Source organism: Neltuma alba, unplaced genomic scaffold, assembly GCF_004799145.2.
Source record: "Neltuma alba isolate B1F8T4 unplaced genomic scaffold, ASM479914v2 tig00003893_pilon, whole genome shotgun sequence".
Lineage (NCBI taxonomy): Eukaryota > Viridiplantae > Streptophyta > Magnoliopsida > Fabales > Fabaceae > Neltuma > Neltuma alba.
In genome coordinates this window covers 118,166-142,643 of record NW_021633470.1, presented here as the reverse complement: position 1 = coordinate 142,643, position 24,478 = coordinate 118,166, and the positions used below count along the sequence as shown (strand labels likewise).

General features: G+C 38.4%; 5 protein-coding genes across 5 annotated transcripts; 4 read left to right on the top strand and 1 right to left on the bottom strand.

The window, feature by feature from the left end:
- Positions 1 to 4,921: 4,921 nt before the first annotated feature.
- LOC114742947 (uncharacterized serine-rich protein C215.13-like) lies at positions 4,922 to 7,260 on the top strand. Its single transcript, XM_028931177.1, has one exon. It carries the CDS (start codon positions 5,033 to 5,035, stop codon positions 6,317 to 6,319), a length of 1,287 nt encoding a protein of 428 aa, XP_028787010.1. The 5' UTR covers positions 4,922 to 5,032; the 3' UTR covers positions 6,320 to 7,260.
- Positions 7,261 to 10,314: 3,054 nt separating this feature from the next.
- On the bottom strand, positions 10,315 to 10,632 carry LOC114742817 (late embryogenesis abundant protein Lea5-like). The gene has a single exon (XM_028931033.1). It carries the CDS (start codon positions 10,630 to 10,632, stop codon positions 10,315 to 10,317), a length of 318 nt encoding a protein of 105 aa, XP_028786866.1.
- A 2,165-nt stretch (positions 10,633 to 12,797) lies between these two features.
- Positions 12,798 to 14,224, top strand: LOC114742815 (probable 3-ketoacyl-CoA synthase 21). Its single transcript, XM_028931032.1, has one exon. The coding sequence runs from the start codon at positions 12,798 to 12,800 to the stop codon at positions 14,184 to 14,186; it is 1,389 nt and encodes a 462-aa protein (XP_028786865.1). The 3' UTR covers positions 14,187 to 14,224.
- A 1,732-nt stretch (positions 14,225 to 15,956) lies between these two features.
- LOC114742804 (uncharacterized) lies at positions 15,957 to 16,641 on the top strand. Its single transcript, XM_028931017.1, has one exon. It carries the CDS (start codon positions 16,064 to 16,066, stop codon positions 16,421 to 16,423), a length of 360 nt encoding a protein of 119 aa, XP_028786850.1. The 5' UTR covers positions 15,957 to 16,063; the 3' UTR covers positions 16,424 to 16,641.
- A 4,337-nt stretch (positions 16,642 to 20,978) lies between these two features.
- Positions 20,979 to 22,856, top strand: LOC114742807 (translationally-controlled tumor protein homolog). The gene is made up of 5 exons (XM_028931019.1): positions 20,979 to 21,112; positions 21,844 to 21,917; positions 22,045 to 22,170; positions 22,269 to 22,426; positions 22,506 to 22,856. Exons 1-5 carry the CDS (start codon positions 21,085 to 21,087, stop codon positions 22,621 to 22,623), a joined length of 504 nt encoding a protein of 167 aa, XP_028786852.1. The 5' UTR covers positions 20,979 to 21,084; the 3' UTR covers positions 22,624 to 22,856.
- Positions 22,857 to 24,478: the final 1,622 nt, after the last annotated feature.

Genomic DNA, 24,478 nt, shown 5'->3' with positions numbered 1-24,478 from the left:
TGATCATGACACTCGATGGAAGCGCCAATACTTTTCTCCATACGCAGTGCCATTATCCATTGGGAGTTATTTGACTTAAAATTTATGATAAATACATCATGTTAACATTAGAAATTTTAGGAGACATCATCTGCCAGCCAATTCAATATTGTAGCTTGTAAAAATATCAAAAGGAGAAAAAAATAAAGATAAATGAAATACTAGCTATTCTAGAGAAAGGAAGGCGGGGACAAGAGCAAAGGACGAAGAAGAGGGGTCCAGACAATTGATAATGGATAATTGTGGCCAAAAAGAAACGCACAAAGATGCATACAATTGAAGGGTTGGAATTAGATAGATAGACACGATGGACCGTCTATCTTTGCTGTGCTGGTGATTTCAATAATGATGTCATGTGAATGCAGTAATTTATAATTAATATGGAGCGTTAAAATTATTTGACGAGAAAGCTTGGGGGAGCGGGCGAGTGAAGTGATAAGTAGGTAGGAAAAATAGAATGATGTGCAGAAAGCAGTGATGAGGAGGAGGAACGTGAAGAACATGCCATTTTGGCTGTCGGTGTTTCTAAGCTGCACGCTAATCCTAGCGGTGGGCGATGTCATGCTGAGGGTTAAGTATATATATGGTAATTACGAAATCACCGATAATCAGTATACGTATCATCTTGCACATTGTATATGACAACGATAACAATAGCGATGGATGGGCGATGAAGGTGCCAAAGGGAAGTGGGTTTTTGCGGGGAGCCACGCAGCAGGTGGTGGTGTGCGTATGCAATCTACAGACATCCAAAATCACCCACCGCGCTCGACCAAGAAGCCTCCCAACAACAACACTCTCTTCTCTCATCATCATTCATGTCCCCTCCCCCCTCTCTGTGTTTTATTCTGTTTATTTTCCCAAACATTAGGAGCGGAAAAGCCATTCGTTGACTTCATGTCCATGCTCTGCTCACTCGCCCAAGATTCTTCCTTGCGCTTCTTGTTTCTTTTCGGGAAGCACTCCGGGCCTCTATTACGTACATGCGTCTTATACGTATGCGTGAGGAGGGATTCGGACCTGTTCAGTATGGGCCCGATGGACTTTAAATAAAGTTTTTCTTCGTTCGGCTGGTAAAGTGTTGTTTGTTCCTCACTAAAAAAGGAAACCCACACACAATAAAACCGATCCGTTGGGCCGAATCTATGCTGCCTTTCTTCTGAACTTTACCTCAGGATGCTGTGACCAAAATGAGAAGTAAATTTCGTAGGTTTCTCACTTTCTCCTCCTCAACTTGTCGCCTAAAACCAGCTCTCCCCCCGCTATCGATACAGGTTTTTTTTTTTTTTCCCCAACCGATACGAAATAATTTAGGTGAATAATATAAAAGCCCCGTATTCCACAACCTCTTTGAAGATATAGAGCGGTTTCCTGGAATATGCTGAAATATAGTGAATTCTAAGGCTCAGGAGTGAACAGATTGTGGTTTCCATGAAATGAGTAAAATACATGACAATTCGGGGTGGGACCAATAATGAATTTTGGGCGTGAGCTTGCCAATAATGTCCTCAGAAACATTTTGTGGTTCAAACTTCAAACTGGCAATCTCAAGCATCGTGTTCCCTTGAGCTCTCTGCTCTGCCCTTTGTTTATCTCTACCCGTCAAAATCATTGCCCAAGCATCACATCCGATGTCTTGTTTCTTTCTCTCTACGCAAACATCTTTCAAGGACCTGTGCTTACACACAAGCGCACATATTTCTGAATGGAGTAGTATTATATAAACTCAATATTTATTCTTCTGCTTAAAATTTACAAAATTTCTTTACGATGAAAAAATGAGGATCCCATTCCACGCGTTGAACTCGCACATTCTCCGTCTCTCGCTTCTTTGTTCTCCACTCCACCGCGTGACCATAGCTCATGATATAAACAAGAGCTTGTACGTATAAATAAATGCGAATAAATCATACGGAAGAGGGTTCCGACTTTTAGACTTACTTTTTAAGTTGTAATTAATATATGTTTCATGTCTATATTTGCGTACTACTACTACTGCTGCATCGATTCGGTGGATGCTAAATTTGATGTGATTGTTAAAATTTTCAGTTAAAAGGACTCTCAGGGAGGAGCGGATTTGTTACTGAATGAGCCGCTAGTGCGAATTGCGAGGAGTAGTCAAAGAGCAATTTATTATGGAAATTAGAGATTTCTTTTTTGGTTTTTTGTTTTTCTTTTGGGGGGGGGGGGTTTCAACCCGAACATTAGTTTGACCTGCTTTTCTTTTATGGGCCAAAGAAGCGTTTCAATTCATTAACCGTAGAAAAGCCCGTGCCAGTGCACCCATATCATAGAGAAAATACGCCAGGGCCAGGCACTCCTATTTTTTAAATTTAAACATTAAATTACATAGCTTGCATTAGGGAAAAACACTCAAATCCTTTACCAAAAAAAAAAAACACTCAAATCAACCAATAACAGGGCGGAACTAATCCATCTCAAAACCCCCTCACTGATATCTTGCACACAACTTTCCGATTGATTAGTTTCAAACACGATCTCAGTCCAACCATAGCTTCAAAATTCATTCACGTCATTCACCACATGAGGATTCATTAACTCCGAAAAAGAAAACAAACCCAGCCAGTTACAATGCAGTCCAATCAAAAGCCCAAAACGTAGAATAAACAGTAGGAATTAGCTTCACTGATCGTGACAGAGGGGAAAAACTTAGCCCAACACAAACAAAAGCGTCCATGTGTTCATACCGGTTCAGATCCTCAAGCAACGATATGCAGACAGACTTGAAAGAATTACATCACATAAAAGGATTGAGGCTCTTGGCTCAGTAGAATCAATAGTTGCTTGCCAATAATCTGTGAATCATACCTCTCCAAATACCCAGATCCTGTCATCCTCCGAATATCGAACGTCTTCGCTCCAGCCGTTGGTCTCACTGTCATCAGATACTAAATCTTGCCGGGATCAACTCACCTCCATTGACGTCGGAAACCCAGAACCCATCATAGTCGGCAACCGTCACAAGGAGAGGAACTCCGATGCACCCAGCCATCGAGGACAGGGAACGCTCTCTCAAATGAAAAGACTCGCATAAAGACGGAAAGTTATTTAAAAAAAAAAAAAAACTCCAGCCACATTCCACTTTGGCTTCTTGCTACGGGGAACAGGCAAACCACTGCCGGCAAGGCCGCTTCTAGCTTCTTTTTTAATTATAAAAGTCGATCCATATTCATCCGCTAATTATATATTTCTTTCATGTTTCTTACTTGTTCGGTTTATTATGCTAATTATTGGCTCCCTATACTACTAATTATTGGATTCTATTAAAAAAATACGTATCGTCTGATCAATAGCAGCTTGGCATTATCTCCGGCAATTAATTAAACCAGTTTCCCATCACTACGTCAAATCTTGCCCTATTTTCATTATATATTTTGTCCCAGACACCAACATGATTATATATATTTATATTTTTTTATGGTCAAAGATTATATATATATTTATATGCACATACACACCCACACACACCACTTAGGCGTTGGATATTTCTTGGAGCACTTCTTTTTTTTTTTTTAAGTAAAAAAACAATATTCCAGATTAAAAGAAATTTGAGGTTGCCGTGACCCCCACTCCATATAATATTCCAGATTAAAACAGCAAATAATGCATGAATATATCTGTCGACGAGCAAAGTACGGTGTCTGTGTGTGAGTGTATATACATATAATGTTCATCGAAATAGATTATGTGCAAAAGATCATATGATTATGAACCCTAGCTAGCGAAAACACGCAAATTTCCTTTCAATGTTCCCCGCTTTCCGTCAAATGTCTACAATTGCCTTCCATATTTTTGTTAACTTTTTTCAGATATCAGTTCTCCACAGACAGAAATTTTCACCTTTTATAGTTAAGCTGGCTTCGGAATGTCACTAACAATTAATAATGACGGTGATGATGAGATAACGATACTCTACATATCCTGACCTGTTTCGCCCCTCTTCATATTTTCTAATATTCCCATGCGCGCGAGGCATTCCACCACCAGTGAAAATGGCTCCAAATAATTTGAGCGAATGAAGTTCACCGCATGACGAGGGCTTTGGTGAGACCTGACATCAATTTTCAGATGCTAGATCCGTGAGAAAAATAAAGAGAGAAAAAATTGTGGGTGCTTTAATTTTAGACGTGGAACTGGAAGTGGAGTTCTGGGGTTGTGACCGGTGAAGGAGCTGAACTTTTACACAATAAAAGATTTGCCGTCATTCGTCAGTTTGCTGGACACTTAATAATGCAATATTTGTTCTTTCCCATCACCAAAGCTCATTATGGTCAGGTTATTATCTTCTCGTCAGTGAGCATAAAAGCCAAAACACCATGGGTGGTGATCATCACGATCATCTGCTCGCATTTGTCTTTTTGTCTTTTGATTTCTTGCTGGAGTTTCAACCCCAGCATGCCTTCCGTGTACAGTCGGGAAAAAGACAGCACATGACTGGTTCGATTTTAATCTTCCTCTACAGCAGTTCATGATACAGTGTAAGGACTACGAACATTAGCCAATACAATTTAGTTAAACTACTAAAAAGTTAAAACGAGGCAAGGGTGCGAAAGGACTAAAATAAATAGAGAGCGAAGATATCATTGATACAAGAAAAAGGGAACTAGGGGAACGCTGAGAGTAGAAGCGTCCTTTATAGGGTCCTCGGTTTGGAGCTGCACACTTGCACAAGTCTCACCGTGATTATTAATAATATAATAATAATATTTACTTCTCGGCCTGTTCCTTCTCTTCAGTCCCCCCCTCCCCTGTCTCTTTCACTCTTTTTAATACACTCTCCTTGCTCACTTCTCTCTTCCACGTGCTCTACTCCTGCCATCTCTCTCACTTCCAACGCCGTTTCCCTCTATCCCTCTCTTTCCCTCACTGTTACTGAAAAGGCGTTCAGGGGGGTTGGGGCAGAAAAGAGAAAACATCTGCTGCCGTCCGCGAAATTTAGCTGCCTTGCCATCAAAATCAAATATTTGCAGGTATGATTCGCACGGAAGGAATCAAAGGAGGTGGAGGGAGAGTTGGCGCCGGTGACGACGACATGGGTGATGGAATGCAATGCAGCAACCATCCTCACAGAAACAACCCTGGAGGGATCTGCGCCTTTTGCCTTCAAGAGAAGCTTGGCAAGCTTGTTTCCTCCTCTTTCCCTCTCCCCGTTCGTCCCTCTTCCTCATCATCTTCTTCCCCTTCCTTCAGATCCGATATGGCTCCTGCTTCTGCCGCTTGTGCTGCTCCTTCCTCTTCTTCCCTCTCCTTCTCTGCTCGTCCTGTTTCTGCTGTCAAAAATGGCATTGCCGATTCTCAATACAACCAGTACTACACCCGACGGGTCCGCCTTCCTTTTCTTTTAGCCAGGAAGAACAAGAAAGCTTCCTCGAACTCCTCCTCGTCGGCCGCGCCGTCTTCTGCCTCCGATGTCATATTCAAACGAAGCAAGTCCTCTGCTACTCCCAGGATGGGGAAGTTCTTGAATGATGCGGAGGATGATGATATAGTCATCGAAAACTTCAGCCCCAGAAAAAGAAATGGGTTTTGGTCCTTTCTTTATCTTCCTTCTAAATCCTCTGCTCCCGCAAAAAAATCGGGTACCAAGAGCTTCAGAGACAGTCGTAACAGCCCGCGCATTTCCACAATCACACCGGCTATTACAGGTTCAAGTTCGGTGAAGCAGAAGGACAAGTTCTTGGGTTCCAATTTAGGAAGGAAGATTGAAATTGGCGGGAAAGAGGATGACAGTCCCAATAGCCAAACCACAGCCTCTGCTTCATCCTTTGAGCGCAAGGTGTCGAGATCCAGATCTGTCGGGTGTGGCAGCAGAAGCTTCTCTGGCGACTTCTTCGAGAGAATCTCCACCGGGTTTGGAGACTGCACTCTCCGGAGGGTGGAATCCCAACGCGAAGGTAAGTCGAGGGCCATGGCTGCCTCCTCCGTCGTCAACCACCACCACCATCCGTGCATGAAGGAAAGAGTGAAATGTGCTGGCATATTCAGTGGGCTCATGATGACTTCGTCGTCTTCGTCGTCGTCATCTTCCTCGTACTGGGTGTCATCCTCTGCGGATGATCATGGGAATGGGAAATCAGCGGCTGTGGCCATCTCCCATGGGCGAGCAAGAAGTTGGGGCTGGGCATTTGCGAGTCCCATGAGAGCGTTCAGTACCAAAAGCAAGAGGGATATCATCAGGGATGCTTCTGATCACAAGAATGCCACGACGCCAAAACCAAATTTGTCCGATATTCCTTCACTGCTTGCCGTCGGCGTTTGAAACGTAGGGGAGATCACACACGAAAAGGAAACAACAAAATACAGGAAATGGAGGGGGATCTTATTGAAATAATACAAATTACTCTGCTTTTTTACTCCTTTGTTCATCTTGTCCATGAATCATTTTGAGTTTCTTTGGAATGTAATATTCGCTGGACAGTCACATCTTATTGTTGATATTCATGTTATGAAAGCTGAGTATGGCGCTGTGTGAAGGGTCTAGATTCAGAGAAAGGCAAACAGAAGAAAAGAAAACTCCCAATACATCCGCTAGTGTCAATGTGCTGTGGTTCTACTTTACTGTGACCCTGGCTGCATTATCAGGATCTTGGGGGAGAGATTTCGGTCACCTCACTGATCAGTGATCTGTCACCTGCTTAGCTTTGCACCGTTAATCGAATCTTACGCGTCTCGCCACGACACGTGTCTGGACGCACTCGCTGCGAGGATCTGCTTCTCGCACTGAATCCTGGTCCGTATTATCATTGTCTGGGGTGTGGTGTTGGGGAGTGGAATTGATCAGTGTGGAGTCAAAGTTGAATGTGAGTACAATGAGAGATCACATGCGCACACATGCTTGTTTGGGTGCGGGCGTAGGAGAAGAGAAGATGCAGACATGAGAGATACAATTGGGAACGTTATGTTGAAGGCCACATGGAATGGGGGATGGTTGGTGTAATTTTAACAAAAGTGAAAACAATAGGACTGGATGGTCAAAGAGAACATGGTTGGAGGTAAGGTGGTCCCCTGGATGGCTTTCAATGATAGGATCTTGCTACTGCATTGCATTTAATATTGAAACCTTATAGGATCCGCCTTCTTGCGGTTCTTCGTGATTTTTTAAGACGCTTTTTCCTTTGACTCATCCATCTCCTCTGTTTTGCATACAAAGCTAGCTGTATGTTGTCGTTTTGTCAACCACATGCATCTAAGTTCTATGCTTTTCTTCGTTCTCAATTTTTACCCTGCACCCTTATGACATCGTTGCAGAGTTTTTGAAAGTGAATGTGTCAACAAATTATTATCATGAAAAAATCACAAAAAAAGACATTTAAAATAGAAAAATTGTACACAAACTTGATTATAAAAATTATTATCAAAACTCGTACTATTATTATCAAAACTTATGCTAATATTGTCATGGGTTTTAATTTGTGATTTTTTTATTTCAGTAATCTGTTTTTACTATTTTTTTTAATTATCAATCCTCAAGAAAAGTCTAGGGTGGAGGGGATCTACTAATGAAGAATTGTTTTGTGATTAATTGAGAAAAGCGTTTTATTAATGAGGAGAAAAAAATTTATGGTAACAAGAAGAGTATAAATTGTATTTTAATATAAAATTAGGTTGAGTTTATTGTTTTTTTGGCTGTGCCTTAAGCTTAGACCTTAGCTAAACAAAAATTTTAAGATGGAAAGAGTATTATTTAAAACTTTAAAATAGTATTGCTGTAGATATTATAGTGCTGATTAATTGTCATGATATGATAAGGGTGGAAAAACGAAGAAGAGAACAAAAGAAGAATGATGGATGGAGATGAGTGACAGGAGTGGTTAGGAAGGAAGGAAGGAGGGAGGAAGGCTGCGCCTGAAGACAGGATGGTTAGGTTGGGGTGATAATTAATGGTTCCACCTTCTGAACAGTTTCGATGAGCACTGTCACCCAAATCTATTTATCTGCGACGTTTGCTACCACAAATTTACCGTACAGATCGCTAGCATGCGGTTCACTTGGTAGGGCGATCATTTCGTATTTAATTATTGTATGTGCAATTTCAATGGATATTTATATTTAATTCCTCAAATTGAATGTCTTAAAACAACGTTTCAATGACCCACAACAATGTTTAAATAATTAAAAATCTTTAAGTAGATCAAAATTATATTAAATTTCAAAGAACTAAAATAAGGCTAAGTTTTAGAAACTGAGAGAATGATATTGATCTACCAATATCAGAACTAAAATAATCCATTTCCTAACCGCAACCCAGCACCACTCCTATGATTTATGCAATAAATGTTCCACACTTGTTTTGTTTTTTGTTTTGCCACCCTTTTCACCTACTCAGAGAGCCATGAGCAAGCGGAGCAACGGAGAGAGGGGAAAAGGGTGAGGAATAGCATAGCTTAGAGGGGGGACTCAGGGAGTCAGTTTCTGCTGCCCAATGTGCAGCTTTATTCGATTCTCAATCCTGCTCTGCGGCTGCTGCCTACCATCTCCACAGTCATGACCCCTGTTCGCTGAAATGGTGCATCGGCGTCTAAGTGGTAGTATTGGGAAGTATCTGGTACTTGGAAAAAAATACTTTTAAAAAAATATTTTTTTTAAATCGAGATAAATTTTTTTATTTATTTATTTTATATACCGTAAAATTACTTTTTAAATCATAATTTGAGTTTCATCCAAACCCTTCCTCAAACTATTAGGAAACCTGTTTTCGAGATGGAACATGGCTGTTTTGTTCAAGCTTAGCTTGCCTTCTTATTCCCCAAAAAAAGGGGGGAAAAAAAGAAGAAAAACAGCAGCGCCTTTCCAACTGTTTTTGCTCATGAAACACTGTTAAAACAGCACCCTTTCCCCTGCATTTCTATGAGATCATAGCTTGAAATAAATCCAATATGCTTTTCATCTTGATGGTGATATTAATAATTAATAAAGTCAGGCATATAAAAAGGAAATATTAGAGATGCATGGGCTAACGGGCTTCCTCTTACGTTGAGACCGATCGGGACTATTTTTGCGGCCCATGGTCCATTACTTTCCTCGTGTTTTCCTTCTCTAGCATCTTAAATAGCCAGGCCTCCGCCTATACAAGAAGTTTCCCGGAATCAGATTGTGGGCATCAATGTCAGCCCAAATGTGGGGGCAGAAAGTGTTTAACTTGTTCCCTTCCAGTCATTAAACAAAACAGTAACGGGGACGGGTTGTCCTGCCCAATCTCAAGATATTTTTTGAAAAAAAAATTATTTATTAATAATTATTATTCCATTTACTTGTTAATAATAAGTATTTTTTATAGTAATTTTCTGCTCATAAGTTACGGTTTTATCTCAATAAAATCTTCTTTCTTTATAAAATAATTCATAAAATTATTATGTAGTATTTCTTTTGTGATATTTTTTCACAATATTGTTTTTACATATTTTACGCTATATAATTAAACTTTTTAAATGTTTTTATTTTTATAAGCCCAATTAAAAAAACAATATAATATATAAAAAAATCTATACCCAAAATTACAATTTGTTTTCTAAAAGGAACCCGTCCCCTGAATAGCCTTAAGGGATCATTATTTAGGAAGTGTATATTGATAATTCATAGTTTTAAAGCCCAAAAATTATATATATATATATATATATATCATCTTAAGGAAAAGTTGATCTCTGAACTTACGCAATTTTAATCAGTTTAAAGAAGTTTTTTTTTAACTTGAAAAAAATATTGTCAATTTTCATAAAGAACGCTTGGAGAATGAACTCGACTCATGGATAATTGATGCTGGGTACAACGAATAATTTATAGTTACGGGTCATGGCCGAAGATTAGTTAACATTAAATTTTAAATGTTTTATTATGTCCAGATATCGAGCAGCCCCTTGGGGACATTGTATCTAAATTATGGACAGACCCGATCCCACTTTAGTTTTAGTTGGTTCTTTTATTTTTATTTTTTTTGTTGCCAACATTTCCTTGTCAAGTGAGGAGTTATGATATTGTAAAATCGTCAGATTTTAACACAGGAGCTACATGGTACCATCGCAGCGTCGCCACGCCCGGAAATTAAATTTAAATCCTTCGAAAACCAAAGCAGGGAAAAATAATAAATTCTTTAAGCATTGAGAATACAACTGTTAACATGGAAATCAAATCAAGAACTCTTCTATGTTGAAAAATTGTAATTTGGTCATGCGTGACAGATATGCAGCAGCAGAAAATAGTACTAGTATCATATAACGTTGAAAAGATCGATCATTCGAAGCCAGTAAAAAACAGATTTCAAGTGGAGTGGGTGGGTGACCTGACTTTGGGGTTCAAAAGCATGAGTCGGAGCTCCGCCGGGTCGATCTCCGGGGAGTGATTGATGGGCCTGTAATAACCAGTGACGGGATCTGGAACCCATGCAGAGGATGCCTCTGACGAACTCTGATTGGTCGCCGTGGCCGATGTGTCTTCGAGCTTCCCCATTCTGCCGCCGTTCAGGGGGACATGCGATGGAGATGCAGAAACCGCATAGCCTCGCCGATGAAGAGTCGAGCTAAGCGCGTCGGAAACGAGACAGACGATACCCTTCGATTGAGAGAGAGAACGAGCCATTGTGAGAGCTAAGGTGGCAGCGTTCCAATAGCCTCCACTATCCACCACCCTTGCCCCTCGTCTCCCTCTCCCTGTGCAAGTAGGGTTTCCAGGTTTCTGCGGTTATTTATAGGCAATGTGAGGCGGCGGACACGTACCGACCTTAATTTTGGACTATGCCAGGTTTTCTGTGTGTAGTGGGAGCGTCTTTGCGCCCCGCTATAATGGCGCAGTTTTCCTTTACTTTAATTAAATATGAACACTATAATTATCTCAAAATAGTACTGCTTCCGGTTTAAAATATAAGCTAAATTTTTTTTAAAAGGTTAGTTTTTTTCTAAGATAATATTTAATTTTATCCAAGTATTTAATGAGATTTTTTTAATTTTATCTCTATATATTTTCTCTCCTCTTTAATTCATTTATTACATCTTTTACTTATTCTTTTTATTAATACGGATATATTAGGAAAAAAAAATATGCCTTACACATTTATTGATTTAAATTGATCTTAATTAGTTTTTTGATAAATATAATAGATAAAGTTTAGGTTATATTTTGAGTCGGAGTGAGTATATTGTTACACTTCATAAGAATAATTTTGTGATTTCTTTTCCTTGGACACGGAAGGCTTATCAATTGTTATCGCTTCAGAAAAACATTTGGTATATCATACTCTTAAATTAATTCGTCAGCTACTGCCGATCCCCTATATATCCTATATCATATAATATCATAATAATCATGATAAGCTGCCACAAATTTTAAGTAATGTAATTTTATTATCAGATTCTGAATAATATATCAAAGAACATAGCTAGTTTATACATTAAAAATCTTGTGAATAAAACTTTTTAATTAAAAGAATAAGATTACCACATAGGGAAGTCGCATGACAATTAATTGCATGACATGTAACTTTAATTTTAATTAATAAAAGTACAACATCCATGGAAATATAAAAAAACATTGTTGGCATATTAAAATCAATACTATTTGTTATAAATTTTCAAATAGCTAATTTACAGATAACAAACAATTATTTAAAATTGATTTAAAACAATAAATATGTTAGAAATATGTTTTGGTGTTCAAATATATCCTTATAACAAATTAGAAGAACGATGAAAAAGAATGTGTAGAGAAAAATGACAAGAAAAAAATAATTACAGATGACATTAAAAAAAAATACATTAAATGTTTGTTAAGACAAATTCAAATTTAAACTTGTCAAATGAATCATACCTTTTACTAAATTTGAAACTTATTTTTATAAATAAGATTGAAAATGAAACTGCATGAACAGGAGTTGATAGGGAGTGTGGGGACATGTCACCTCAGAATTAGAGAGAGACTTGTTGGGATTTCACATTTAGATGTGAATCCAACAGTGAATGAGAGCGAGAACGAATGAGCTGTTTTTGGGGTGGGTGCGGAGGATCCGAAGACAGTTGACGAAAATAATATTATGTGGGGGGACAACAACCGCCGCTGGGAATAATGCGAATATGCAAGTGGCAACATCAGCTTCATGGTTATCCTCTGCCACTGCCCATAGGAATTTGGATTGGATCCCCACTTGTCTCCCATCTTTAATCTTTAGTTATATAAATATATCTATATATCCACCCTCCCAAGCCAGTCTTCACGACGCTCCTTCCTTTCCTCACCCCCACTCTCCTTTTTCCTACTCCTTCCTACATTTCCTCCCATTTCTTTTTTCCCAAATTGATATTCTCGTTATCACACCACTCGGATTTCACGCTCATCACTTCTCTCTCGTCATTCACTTCATTCCTCACCGTTCAAAATTCTAAATAATAGTCCTCTCATTCGTCGTGTGTCTTGTGATGCTTCCTTACCAATGGGCCGGCACTGGTTCATGATCTGGCCCAAATCCCTTTGTCTGGGCCTGATATACGTCAAGGGAACACGAGGATTGGAGATTGAGCTTGAGTGCCGTGTGACCATGTGCCGCTGGTAATGACCATTTTATGGGGAAGCACTAATAGCGTGCTTGGCCCCTTTTCTTTTCCCAGGGGACTTCCTTTCTCTGTTCTTTCTTTCTTTCCCCACAAACTTTTCTCTCTACCTCAGGTCACATAATCGTGACATTCATTATGCCAGCGCCGATCAACCATATATGCTGCCCAAAACAAAAGCACATTCACTTTAAATTTCATGACATGGCTCTCCATGTATTGTCTTCCTCGGTCCAAATGTTTATCCCACCAGCAGCCAACACTGTGATAGAGCTCTTTCTCTCATCTTCCCCGCATTTAACCATGGCATTGGCTTTTGCACTGCTGGCGCTTTTATACCTTGTGCACAGAAGAAAAGTGGACATTTATTTGATGGACTATTCCTGCTATCGTCCTCCCAGCTCTTATAGGCTATCCCTGTCCATGTTCAGAGAGAGTATGGTTTATGACAAGATGGATCCGGACTCCATCGCGTTTCAGTGCAAGATCCTGGAAAAATCCGGGTACAGTGAGCAAACCTGCATTTCTCCATCTCTTGCTTGCATTCCCAAAACAAAAGCCCTCTCCTCCGCCCTTGAGGAGGCCGAAACAACCATGTTTACGGCCATTGCGGGGCTGCTTCAGGAAAGCAACATCGAGCCAAAAGCCATAGACATACTAATCACTAACAGCAGCGTCTTCTGCCCTACCCCATCTCTCAGTGCCATGGTGGTTAATGAGTTCAGAATGAGGAACAACGTCATGAGCTTCAACCTCTCAGGCATGGGATGTAGTGCTGGCCTCGTATCGGTCAGTTTGGCTAACGACTTGTTAAGAGTTCACAGGAATTCCTTGGCCCTCATAGTAAGCATAGAGCCCCTCAGTCTAAATTGGTACAATGGTAAAGTCCCATCCATGTTGCTTACAAATTGCCTCTTCAGAATGGGAGGAGCTGCTGTATTGATGTCGAGCAGGGTCCAAGATAAGCACAGGGCCAAGTATAGGCTAAAGCATGTCGTGAGAACAACCAAAGCACAAAATGATCAGTCTCATGGCTGCATATACATGGACGTGGACCCAGAGAATGAAGTAGGGGTGTCGATATCCAAAAAGGTGATCGATGTGGCTGGGGACGCGCTAAAAACAAATATGGCTTCGCTGGGTCCTTTGGCTTTCCCGTACAGGGAGCAGTTCATGTATCTGTTTTCCTTGATTTGCAATAAACTGAGGATAACAAGAGGAACAGGCATCTACACACCAAATTTCAACAAGGCTTTTGAGCATTTCTGCATACATGCAGGGGGCAGGGCTGTGATCGAAGCCGTTAGGAGAAACTTGAGGCTGAGGCAACAGGACGTGGAAGCATCATCCATGACTCTGTACAGGTTTGGGAACACTTCATCATCCTCGATTTGGTACGAGCTGTGTTATATTGAAGCGAAGGGGAGAATGAAAGGTGGGGACAGAGTGTGGCAAATTGCCTTTGGCAGCGGCTTTAAGTGTAATAGCGCAGTGTGGCAGTGCTTGCGCGATGTGAAGCCAAACACGGCCACTGCGTGGAAGGATTCTATCCACTCTTACCCACCACAAGTACCTCACTCAACATTTGACTAGCTTTACCCTCCTCAATTGGTGCATCAGCCGGTTTATGTACTTTCTTCTTTCGTTCTTTTAGGCCACCAAAATTATCATTATTTTCCAAATAAAAAGAAAATTTGATTTCGAATACATACAGAAGAAGCTCGGCCAGTTCAGTAACAAGAAAAATAATAAATAGATGTCAAAATATCATTCGCAGCTCTTCCTACTCTCTTCATTGCATTGAGATGTATGGCTGATGTACATTGGTCAAATAATTGCCGCTGAAAAGTTTGCTATCATATGCAATTCTATGTTACTGGAAAATGCAAGCCTTTTTTTATCTCCCGTTGTTGGTTCATCAATGCCCCCATCATATATGATCTACGTTAAACACCTCACAACCCTTGCAAAATTGGAATTCCAATTTCCCCACTAAAAGTGAGTCGTCATAGTTTATTACTGTTTGTTGTCTTTTAATCAATAAGAGAACGCTTAGACTCTCTGTCTTTTTTTTAAAAAATATAAATGATCGCAGTTATAGAAGGCTTTGTTAATCGCATTTTTGTAGTACATGATAACCATGTATCTTTAACAAAAAGCGATAATAAAATAATTTTTCCCAAACTTTATTACGGTGTGTTTGGATGAAACCAAATCGTGGTTTAAAAAAGTGATTCTGGAGAATAGATTCTGGAAAGAATAGATTCTAGAAAGAATAGATTTTATGAAAAAGTGATTTTGAGAAATGAGAGTGTTTGGATAGTTGTTATCAGAAGCACTTTTTATATATACAAATTACTAAAAAAAAGACATAAGTTAATATGATAATTACAGAAAAAATAGATTTTATGATATATTTTAATTTGAAGGAATAAAATTGTTAATAATATATTTTTTATTAACATAATTAATAATACATAAGATAATATAATTAATAAATAATTAATATGTATATATATTTATAAAATATAAGATTAAATATGTTTATAAAAAAAAAACAAGATACATATCCTATAGGCTCTCACACTCTTCCTTTTTTCTCCAAAAGCAAAATTTTTTTGCTTTTTCCAAAACCATAGTTTTGATTTTTGGGTTGGTATTTAGGTGATTTATTCTCCAAACCATGATTTGGGATGTCACCCAAACACAGCCTAAAAATGATTATATACTCCTCCGGTCCTTAATATAGGACCCAATCCTTGAGTTAGTTTTGGTCCTAAATATAAGACCTATTCCTCATATTTATCAATTTTCTCTAAATTACCCCTATGGATACTCCTTCAACCATAATTAAGTATAAGAGAGAGGGGTATTAAGAAAGATGGCTATGGTATTTTAGGAAAAATGTGTCACTTTTCTTATAATTAACTAACTTACCTAACTTTCTTAATCTAATCAAATTAGTTAAATGGGTCTTATATTAAGGATCGGAGGAGTATTAGATTTTTTTTACCAGCAATGATGATTATACATTAGACGGACCATCGTATAAATTGGACAAATAAATTACTATTGTAACATTCCTATCTGTATGCATTTTCAGTGGACGGGCCAGTCCCCCATTTTGAAGCGAGGATCAGCCCAAACCGTGGCTCCATCGTCCGGCCCTCATTCTTCCACTTTCCACACACATTCATACCAAGTCACATTGAAATCTGCTTCCTTCCTCTCTCCCACTCTTCCGATGCTGTTTTCCACCCATATTATTTATGTTCACATCCCCACAGCACTTGCTCAGCAACTTCATTCCCCCCCCCCCCCCGGGGTACAATCATCTTTTCCCTATTTTGAGTGCTCTCTACAAGATCTGACATCTACATAAAGAAAAGCACCTAGTTGAAGGCCCCATATCACCGACGCCACGAAACAGCACTCGCGTCCGATCTGTATCAGAAGCCTCGCACCCCAATATGATAGAAGAAAGACAAGGTGGTGCGCCCCATGGTATCCTTCTAGCACTGGTGGTGGCCATTGTTGTCATTGTTCCTTTCCTTCTTGGCGATCAAGGCGAGGCCATCACTGAAGCCATCTCCGAGCTCCTCAGCCCCCTGGGCCTCCTCCTCCTCCCCATTATCCTCCTCCTCACCATTCAGTTCCTCTCCTCCGATCGCGGCTCTTTCATCTCCTCCCTTTTCTCCACCGGCGAACCCGATTCCATCCACCGAGTCAGCGGATCACCCGTCGGCGTCGCCCTCTTCCTCCTCCTCATCCTTTTCCTCCTGTACAACCGCGTTTCGATCTTCGGCGGCGACGATGATTCCGGCGACTGAAGATCGCTCACGGATCTGGGTTACTAGGTCCCACGGCTGAACTCTGTACTTTCCTTTATTTATTTATTTTTTTAAAGTTACACGTTCTTGTATTGCTGTCTGTACCCCATTTTTTGGTTCCCACGTATGAATCACTTCGTTGACAAAAACACGAGAGAGCAAGTTCATTTTGTAATTTACGGGCAGATTGATGACCAACTAGGGAGAAGGAGCGTAGTCACGAGGCCATTGCGGTAATTACGTTGGGGAAGCGTGAATCGCATTGCTTTTTCATTTTAATATATTTTTTTGGGGATGCGGGTGGGTGGGGATTTGAGAAGTATTTAATATTAGACAAAAATACTTTTAAAAATATTTTATTGTAAATGGGGGTTAAACTCTTACACATTAAAATTACTTTTAAAATCGGTGTAGTTTCTATTTTAATCTCAAATTCCCATAATTAAATGGCTCAAGTGACTTGCCACTTGAGAATGAGTATGTGATCACGACTGAATAGAACTGTTTTACAACGTAAGATCTTAATCATTTAAATTTAATATAAATAGTTAAAATTTAAATTTTTAAATTTTTACTTTTTAAAAAAGGTATTTTAATATTAAATAATTTAAAATAAATGTAATTGTTTAACTGTTAGTTCCTTTAAGATAATTTTTTATTTGTTAAAAATTTTAATTTTAAACTATTAAAACTATATATAGATGATATATGTTTTACCACGATAAATAATATTTGTCACTAAAATAAGCACCAAGACTGATTTTGAATAATAACAGCATAGCCACCGTGTAGAGCAGTAGAGATAGAGGACGGTGGTAGCGATAGCCCCTTCTCCGTCGGTGAAACGTCATAAAATATTTTCGTACTCTTTCAATAATAAAAAATATATAAGATATCTTAATACTCTTCCGGTCCTTAATATAAGATCCATTTAACTAATTTAATTAGATTAAGGAAGTTAGGTAAGTTAGTTAATTATAACAAAAGTGACACATTTTTTCTAAAACACCATAATCATCTTTCTTAATACCATATCTTCTTCTTTTACTTGATTATGGTTGAGAGAATATCTATAGGGGTAATTTAGAGAAAATTGATAAATATGAGAAATGGGTCTTATATTTAGGACAAAAACCAACTCAAGAATTGGGTCCTATATTAAGGACCGGAGGAGTACTATTTTTTAAAGGAGTAACTAATGATTTTCTTAAAAAATGTATTCCTAGAGAATATTTAAAATTTGATGAAAACTTCATATTTAAATGCGATCACGTTATCCTTGTGACATGAAAAAGTGGATAGTTTTTAAAGTTGTTGGCAGTCTTTCATTTGGCTGAAAATTAATTAAATGTTCTGTAATTTTAACGCTGGCAAAAAAAAAAAGGTTCTATAGTTTTAAATAAAAGAGTGAAAATATGGAAAACAGTATTTTTTTTTTAGCAAAAATATGGAAAACAGTATTAGTATTTACTTTTCAAAAGATAATCGAAAAAGAAAGGGGAGAAGAGAAGGAAAGAAGGGATGGCGAGAGCAAACCGCGGTTGGTGGGACTCGCTAATTTCCCCGTGCTTTAATTTTGATCAGGGATGGTAGGTAGACTTTTTTTTTTTTTTTTTTTTTTACCTTTCTCCCCCCCCCTCCTTCCAGGGACAGTTGAGACTTAAAACTTAACTGGGATGTGTGAGAGAGAGAGTGAGAAAGAGAGAGATGAATGGGCGTCACGTGGGAGGGAGACGCGCGAGACATGAGCAAGTGACACTGCTTAGATCCACAAACGACGCTGCTTTCTCCATCTAATCGGCTGCCCCCTTCCTTTCACTGCCCTTATTTCTCTATCTCTCAATTAATTCCACTTGTTCGTATTAAAAGTCTTATCTAGTTTTTCCTTATAATAATATATATAATTTTAAAAAATAAAATATAAATTATCTACATCAATATATATGTACTTCACCAATTTTTAATATAGGACCTATTTAACTAATTTGATTAGATTAAAAAAATTAGGTAATTTAGTTAATTATAAGAAATATGACATATTTTTTTCTAAAACATCATAATCATCTTTCTTAATATCCTCCCTCATTTACTTGATTATGGTTGAGAGAGTATTCATTGAGGTAATTTAGAAAAAATTGATAAATATAAAAAATAAATCTTATATTTAAGATCAAAATTAATTTACTAATTATGTCCCATATTAATAACTAAAGGAGTATATAATAATCTCCATTCATCTTTAAAATGCGCTGCACCATCATAATAGTAATTGCACTAGCATTCTCAGCTTGTTTGGGCATGCAGATGGCGATGGATTGGTTTAATTAGTTCCTCTCTGCTCCCTTTAGCGTCTTTTTGTATTAAAATTACATATAGACGTGTTTTATGTAAATTAATATAAAATTTTTTTCACATACTTACCTCGTATTATGTAAATTACAATTGAAAAGCTGCTTATAATTTATTTTTTTTAATTTTCATGCATTTTCTCAGCTACTTCTCATTTAAGGGAATATTTGAATAGAATCAAAATCATGATTTTAAAAATACTTTTACAATATGCGAAATAAATATGTGAAAAAATTTATTTCATTTTTAAAAAAAATACTTTTAAAAAGCACTTTTCATGCTTTCCAAACACCCCTAAGTTGTGGAATCAAATCTAAGCAATTTTTATATTCAGTCTTACTGCGACGTGATTTTATCTTGTTTACCTTTCGAATAAAAACCTAAGCTCCCATGATTTAACCTTTTAAACTTGGCGGTGGGCAAGGTTTCATGCAGATACAAACTCTTCCGAAAAACAAGAAAAAGCATATTAAACCACCAAATGCTGCGAAGAACTTAGCGTGGCGCTGTCCCTGTCTCCCTGTTCACATAACGAGCTGTGGTTGCAGATGCTGCATCTGCCATTGCAGAAGCAACTTTTTTACTGTTATAATGCCCGTCTTTATTTGAGCTTACTTTGCGCACGAGTCAGTCCAAGTCTCTGAAGCTTCAGGTTATGGCTGTGTACCTGATTTTGGCGTGGCGGCAACTACGGCTTTGACTTTCAAATGCTTCATGTACATTTTTGCATGTGGTGGATAAGCTCTTTCTGGAGCTGCTTGTCGGCAACTAATTAATACTACCTCCGGTCTTATTATAAGACTCCGTTTGACTTTTTGTTTGGTTTTAATTATAAGACCCCAATCCATTTTGTCTCTTATATTTATGCATTTTTTTCCAAGATAATCCTTCTAATAATGATAGTTCTAGCCAATATACTTAATTAGCAAGGATATTTAGGAATGACAATACTTATTTATTACAAATAACTAACTTAACTTATTTTTTTAATCTCCTCAAATAAATCAATTGGGTCTTATAATTAGGACCGGAGGTAGTAGTGCGCCATCTGTTTCATTATTGTATGGGCTTGCAGGCACTCCATGAGTGATCCCGTGCCATCATTTTTTTCATCACTATGAGAAATTTACTTCACACACACACACACACACGCTCAGTGATCACACGCTTTGGATTGATTCTTCTAAACAAGGAATTAATATTCAATGTTGAGAACGACCATCAGCCTGAACGTAAAGCCAACAACATCTTCTTCTCCTACCAAAGCTTCACACGATAATTAACAAATTGAAGGGGCACGTATCGCCAATTTAGACTCGAATACATTGGCTGGGAAATAAACTAGCGGCGTCACCGTCCCACTAACCAGGCTTCTATCAGAGAGGCAACAAAATTTAACCAAAAACCAAGTAAAAGCGTGAAGGATAATCTAGTCAAACGCAGACAGAAAATATGCCACATTTGGTTCTTAATGTAAGATCACATTTGACTTTTATTTTAATTTTAAATATAAGACCCCAATTCGTTTTGTCTTTTATATTTATTTATTTTTTTTCAAAAATAATTTTTTTAACAATAGTAGTTATAGCCAATACACTTAATTAGTAAGGATATTTTAAGAAAGACAATACTTTTCTATTACAAATAATTTAATTTATTTTTTTAATCTTTTAAAATTAATTAATTAGCTCTGTTATCTAGGATTAGACCCTGGAGGTAGTATTAACTCCCAGCCCCAACCTTGTTTCTATGCAAACACAGACACACAGTGCTGAAGAGATAGAAGGTCCTGCTTTTTTTAACCCAAAAAATCCATATGATATATCCATCTGGCCCGCATATCTTATACTGATTAGATAATAAATATACAAAATCATATAATTAAATACATAAGCTTCAATTTCTTTTTTTTTTGCCCCTTCAAAAGAAAAAAGCTTTTTCCCCGTTAACTCCCCCCCCGGGGTAACATTGAAACCTTCTTCAGCCCAGAGGTTGCGTCTGCGGAAAATCCTTGGTCCAGTAGCCCAGCCCATGAAAATGATGGGCCCAAAAATAAAATGTGAGAGATCCAAGTTAAAAACTCGCAGGACTTGTAAGGGCATTTAGGAAAAAGAGAGATCCATAAGCGTAATTTTCTGTTCAAGCACCTCCTCCTCCTCCTCCTCCTCCTCCTCGGCCAAACCCTTGCTTATAAGTTCTCTTGGTCTATCTCTTAGCAAACCCTCCTAGCTCCCTCGTCGCTCCCTGTTTCTCAGTTTCTCTTACTCATACTTTCAAACTGTTCGGAGCTATCCAAGAGTAACTCAGCGAAGATGTTGGTTTACCAGGACCTCCTCACTGGTATTTTTCTTGCATAAAGTTCTCCTAATTTTTATAAATTATCTTCGTCCTATGGTTTTCTTTATTGATCTCGTGATTAGTTTTTTCTCTCTCTTTCGCATATGCTGTTACTTGTTCTCCTTTCTATTACTAGATTCTATATGTGACTTTCGTTTTATATTTGGACGAGGTTGCTTTTATTTTCTGAATTTTTGGTTTTTGTTTTTATCATGTGAGATGCTGTGTTTCTACTAACTTCGTTTGGATTTATTCGGAACGCCGATCAACGCAAGATCGTCTCCATCTATTGAACTTCTTTTGATATTTGAACCTGTCCTTTTTAATTGATAATCGACATACATGTTTTGCGGTGATCTGATCCTTAGATTATGTTCTGGATAATGGTTGTTTTGCATGGCGAAAATTTGAGTTTTCATGTGCTGTATCCTGTGGAAACTGTTGGTGCTAGTCCAATTTTCCATCTTATTGTTAATATTAATGTATGTTCTAATCTGCGCGTTCGCCTGCGCGCAAGCCACAATGGTGATTCAATACTTGATGCATGAATTCACATAGACCATCATCTTTGTTGGCGAATTATGTGGGACTGTTCTTGTTCTTCTGGCTCTCTCTCGATAAATTCTCTTATCATAAGTTCTGATACATCGTTATCAGCCTTTTTTTTTTTTTGGGTATGCAATGGTTCTGCTGCATGCGAAAACAACCATACTAATTATTATTCCGCTGCGTAGGCGATGAGCTTCTCTCGGACTCCTTCCCATACAAGGAAATTGAGAATGGAATGTTGTGGGAAGTTGATGGAAAGGTTAGTTGAATTTTGCCCCCCTTTTTGTTTCTATGTTAATGTGTAGGCGATATATTATTTCGTTTTTAATTTTGCTCAAAGTTTGGGTTGTTTACTGCATGCTAAACACAATCTTTTTGGCTTGCAGTGGGTCGTTAAAGGAGCAGTTGATGTAGACATTGGCGCAAACCCTTCAGCTGAAGGTGGAGAAGATGAGGGTGTTGATGACCAAGCTGTTAAGGTTGTTGATATTGTTGACACGTTTAGACTTCAGGTTTGGACACCTGAACTTTCCTCCTAAACTTTCTAGTCTTGGGTGACTTGCTTGGTGTTGTTTAGAGGATAAGAATTTTTTTACTTCATTTTTTTCAGGAGCAACCTGCTTTTGACAAGAAGCAATTCCTTGTCTTCATGAAGAGGTACATCAAGTTGTTGACACCAAAACTCGAGGGAGAGAAGCAAGAGCTGTTTAAAAAACATATCGAGGGAGCAACCAAATTCCTGCTCTCCAAGCTCAGTGACCTTCAGTTGTAAGTGCTCTGTAATCTGTCAGCAGCTTTTGGTGAACCATCATAGTTAAGTTACTGATGTTGATTTTTTTTTTGGCAGCTTTGTTGGGGAGAGCATGCATGATGATGGTAGCTTGGTCTTCGCCTACTACAAGGATGGTGCTACTGACCCAACGTTTCTTTACTTTGCTTATGCCTTGAAGGAGGTGAAGTGCTAAGCGTCATGCTATCTATAAAGCTGGAAGTTCTAGCTGTAGTTCTAGCCTTTATCTTTTTTGTCCCCTTTCTGGTTTTGGTTTCACATTCTGCATTAAGTGATTTGAGACTATGGGCTTTGCTGTTGTGGTGTTACTATGATTGAGCTATCTACAGTTATATATGCTAGGGAGTTTTTGATTATTGATAGGCGTCCGTCAAATGATTAATAATATTATCTTGGCTTCTTCTTGTTTGAGGCTCTTTTTTTTTTTGGGGGGGGGGGTGTTTTAGACACTGTAATGCCTGAATTTACCCTTATGCTCTAATCGACGGGCTTTATGGGGAGGTATGCTTTTTAGCGCGGGATATTGATTGAGATCTTAGTTTTACACGCTGGAATAACATCAGACCATTCCCAAATTATCTGGGGAAGTATGCGGTACCGGTCCAAGCCACAGAACCAGTCATTAACAAAGGAACAAGAAACAAAGTACAAAACGAAGAAAAATTAACAAAGAACCAGCAACTGCACAGTTACTATATTGGATGGTTATTTACACAATGCAGCAGCATGCACAACTTGAAATGGATTTTGCCAAGTTTATATAACTTTTAAGCTATTCTGAAGAAGCTTTATAACCAGTGTTATGGTTCTACATGACTTTTAATTGGTCATGGCATGTTTAATCAATATTTTTTTCTCTCTCCAAGTGTTGGTGATAATATTCTATCGATGTTTTTCAGTTTTCACGTCGTTCATGGTTAATTGGTTCAGCTTCTTACGCCACGGGTGGCAATTGGTTTTCCCGTAAGACTTGAAACCCTTAACCAACATGTTGCATTTCCTTGAGATCAAGCTAATTCTTAGGCTCTATATTTCATTATTGGAGAGGCTAATTTAATGCGGAATCGACCAAAATACATTTTTCCTTTTTCCATACTTGATAGATCATAGATCTTGACTCTGAAAAACTAGGGGCTAGGGTTGGCAGCCGGAATGCGGGAACGAGTAAGCTGTTTATGGACTTGAACTGAGTTGGGTTAAAACTTGAAAAACCGGGCTACAAATATTGAGAAGCGGGTACGATCTCAACTTCGGTAGTGATCCTCTTTTGGGTCGGTTCCCAAGGTAAAATTCAGATCCAGGTCCTAACGCAACTCTTTAAATGCACCTTACCTACAGCTAAAATGAGCTGCAGGGTACTTATCTACAACTTGGCAGGGGAATTCAGTCTGGCCATTAATAACGAGGGCAGGCCAACAATAGAACTTTCGAATTGAAATTTTGTCTTGCCCATCACATACCCATGGCTTGATCATTAACAAATCTCAGTGACTTTTCAATAGCTCTATAGTTGATGCTCTTCAGTTCTGTTTCGGTGCGTCCATTTTCCATCCATTAACTACTTTATAATCTCACGACAAGCTGCAATTGATGCAGCGACCCAGGGAAGAATGATCAAAGTGTCCGTCCCAATTTGTCGAAGGTACACCCAATCTCATAAATTTCCACCAACATCACATGTCTTCTCAATATTTGCCATCTACCATTGATGACAGAAACCAAATATACCATCTTTTCTGCTCCTCTCGTCCCCTTTATCAAGTGGACTCAGATAAGTAAATAAATACGCCGACTGGTTAGCTCACCAAGCCTCCAATAATAATTTAGATATCATTATTCTTGACGACCCACCCTTTAAGAGTGCAGAAACCTTTGAAATCTGTCTGATTTTCTGTCTCATTGCTTCGGAGTACATGCTTCATAAGGCAACCTTAGCTTTTCAATTCGGCTTCTTCACAACCATGACTTAGCACAGGCAGAGCCCATGCTGCATAACTCATCATAACTATAATTTCTTGTACGGAAGCCTG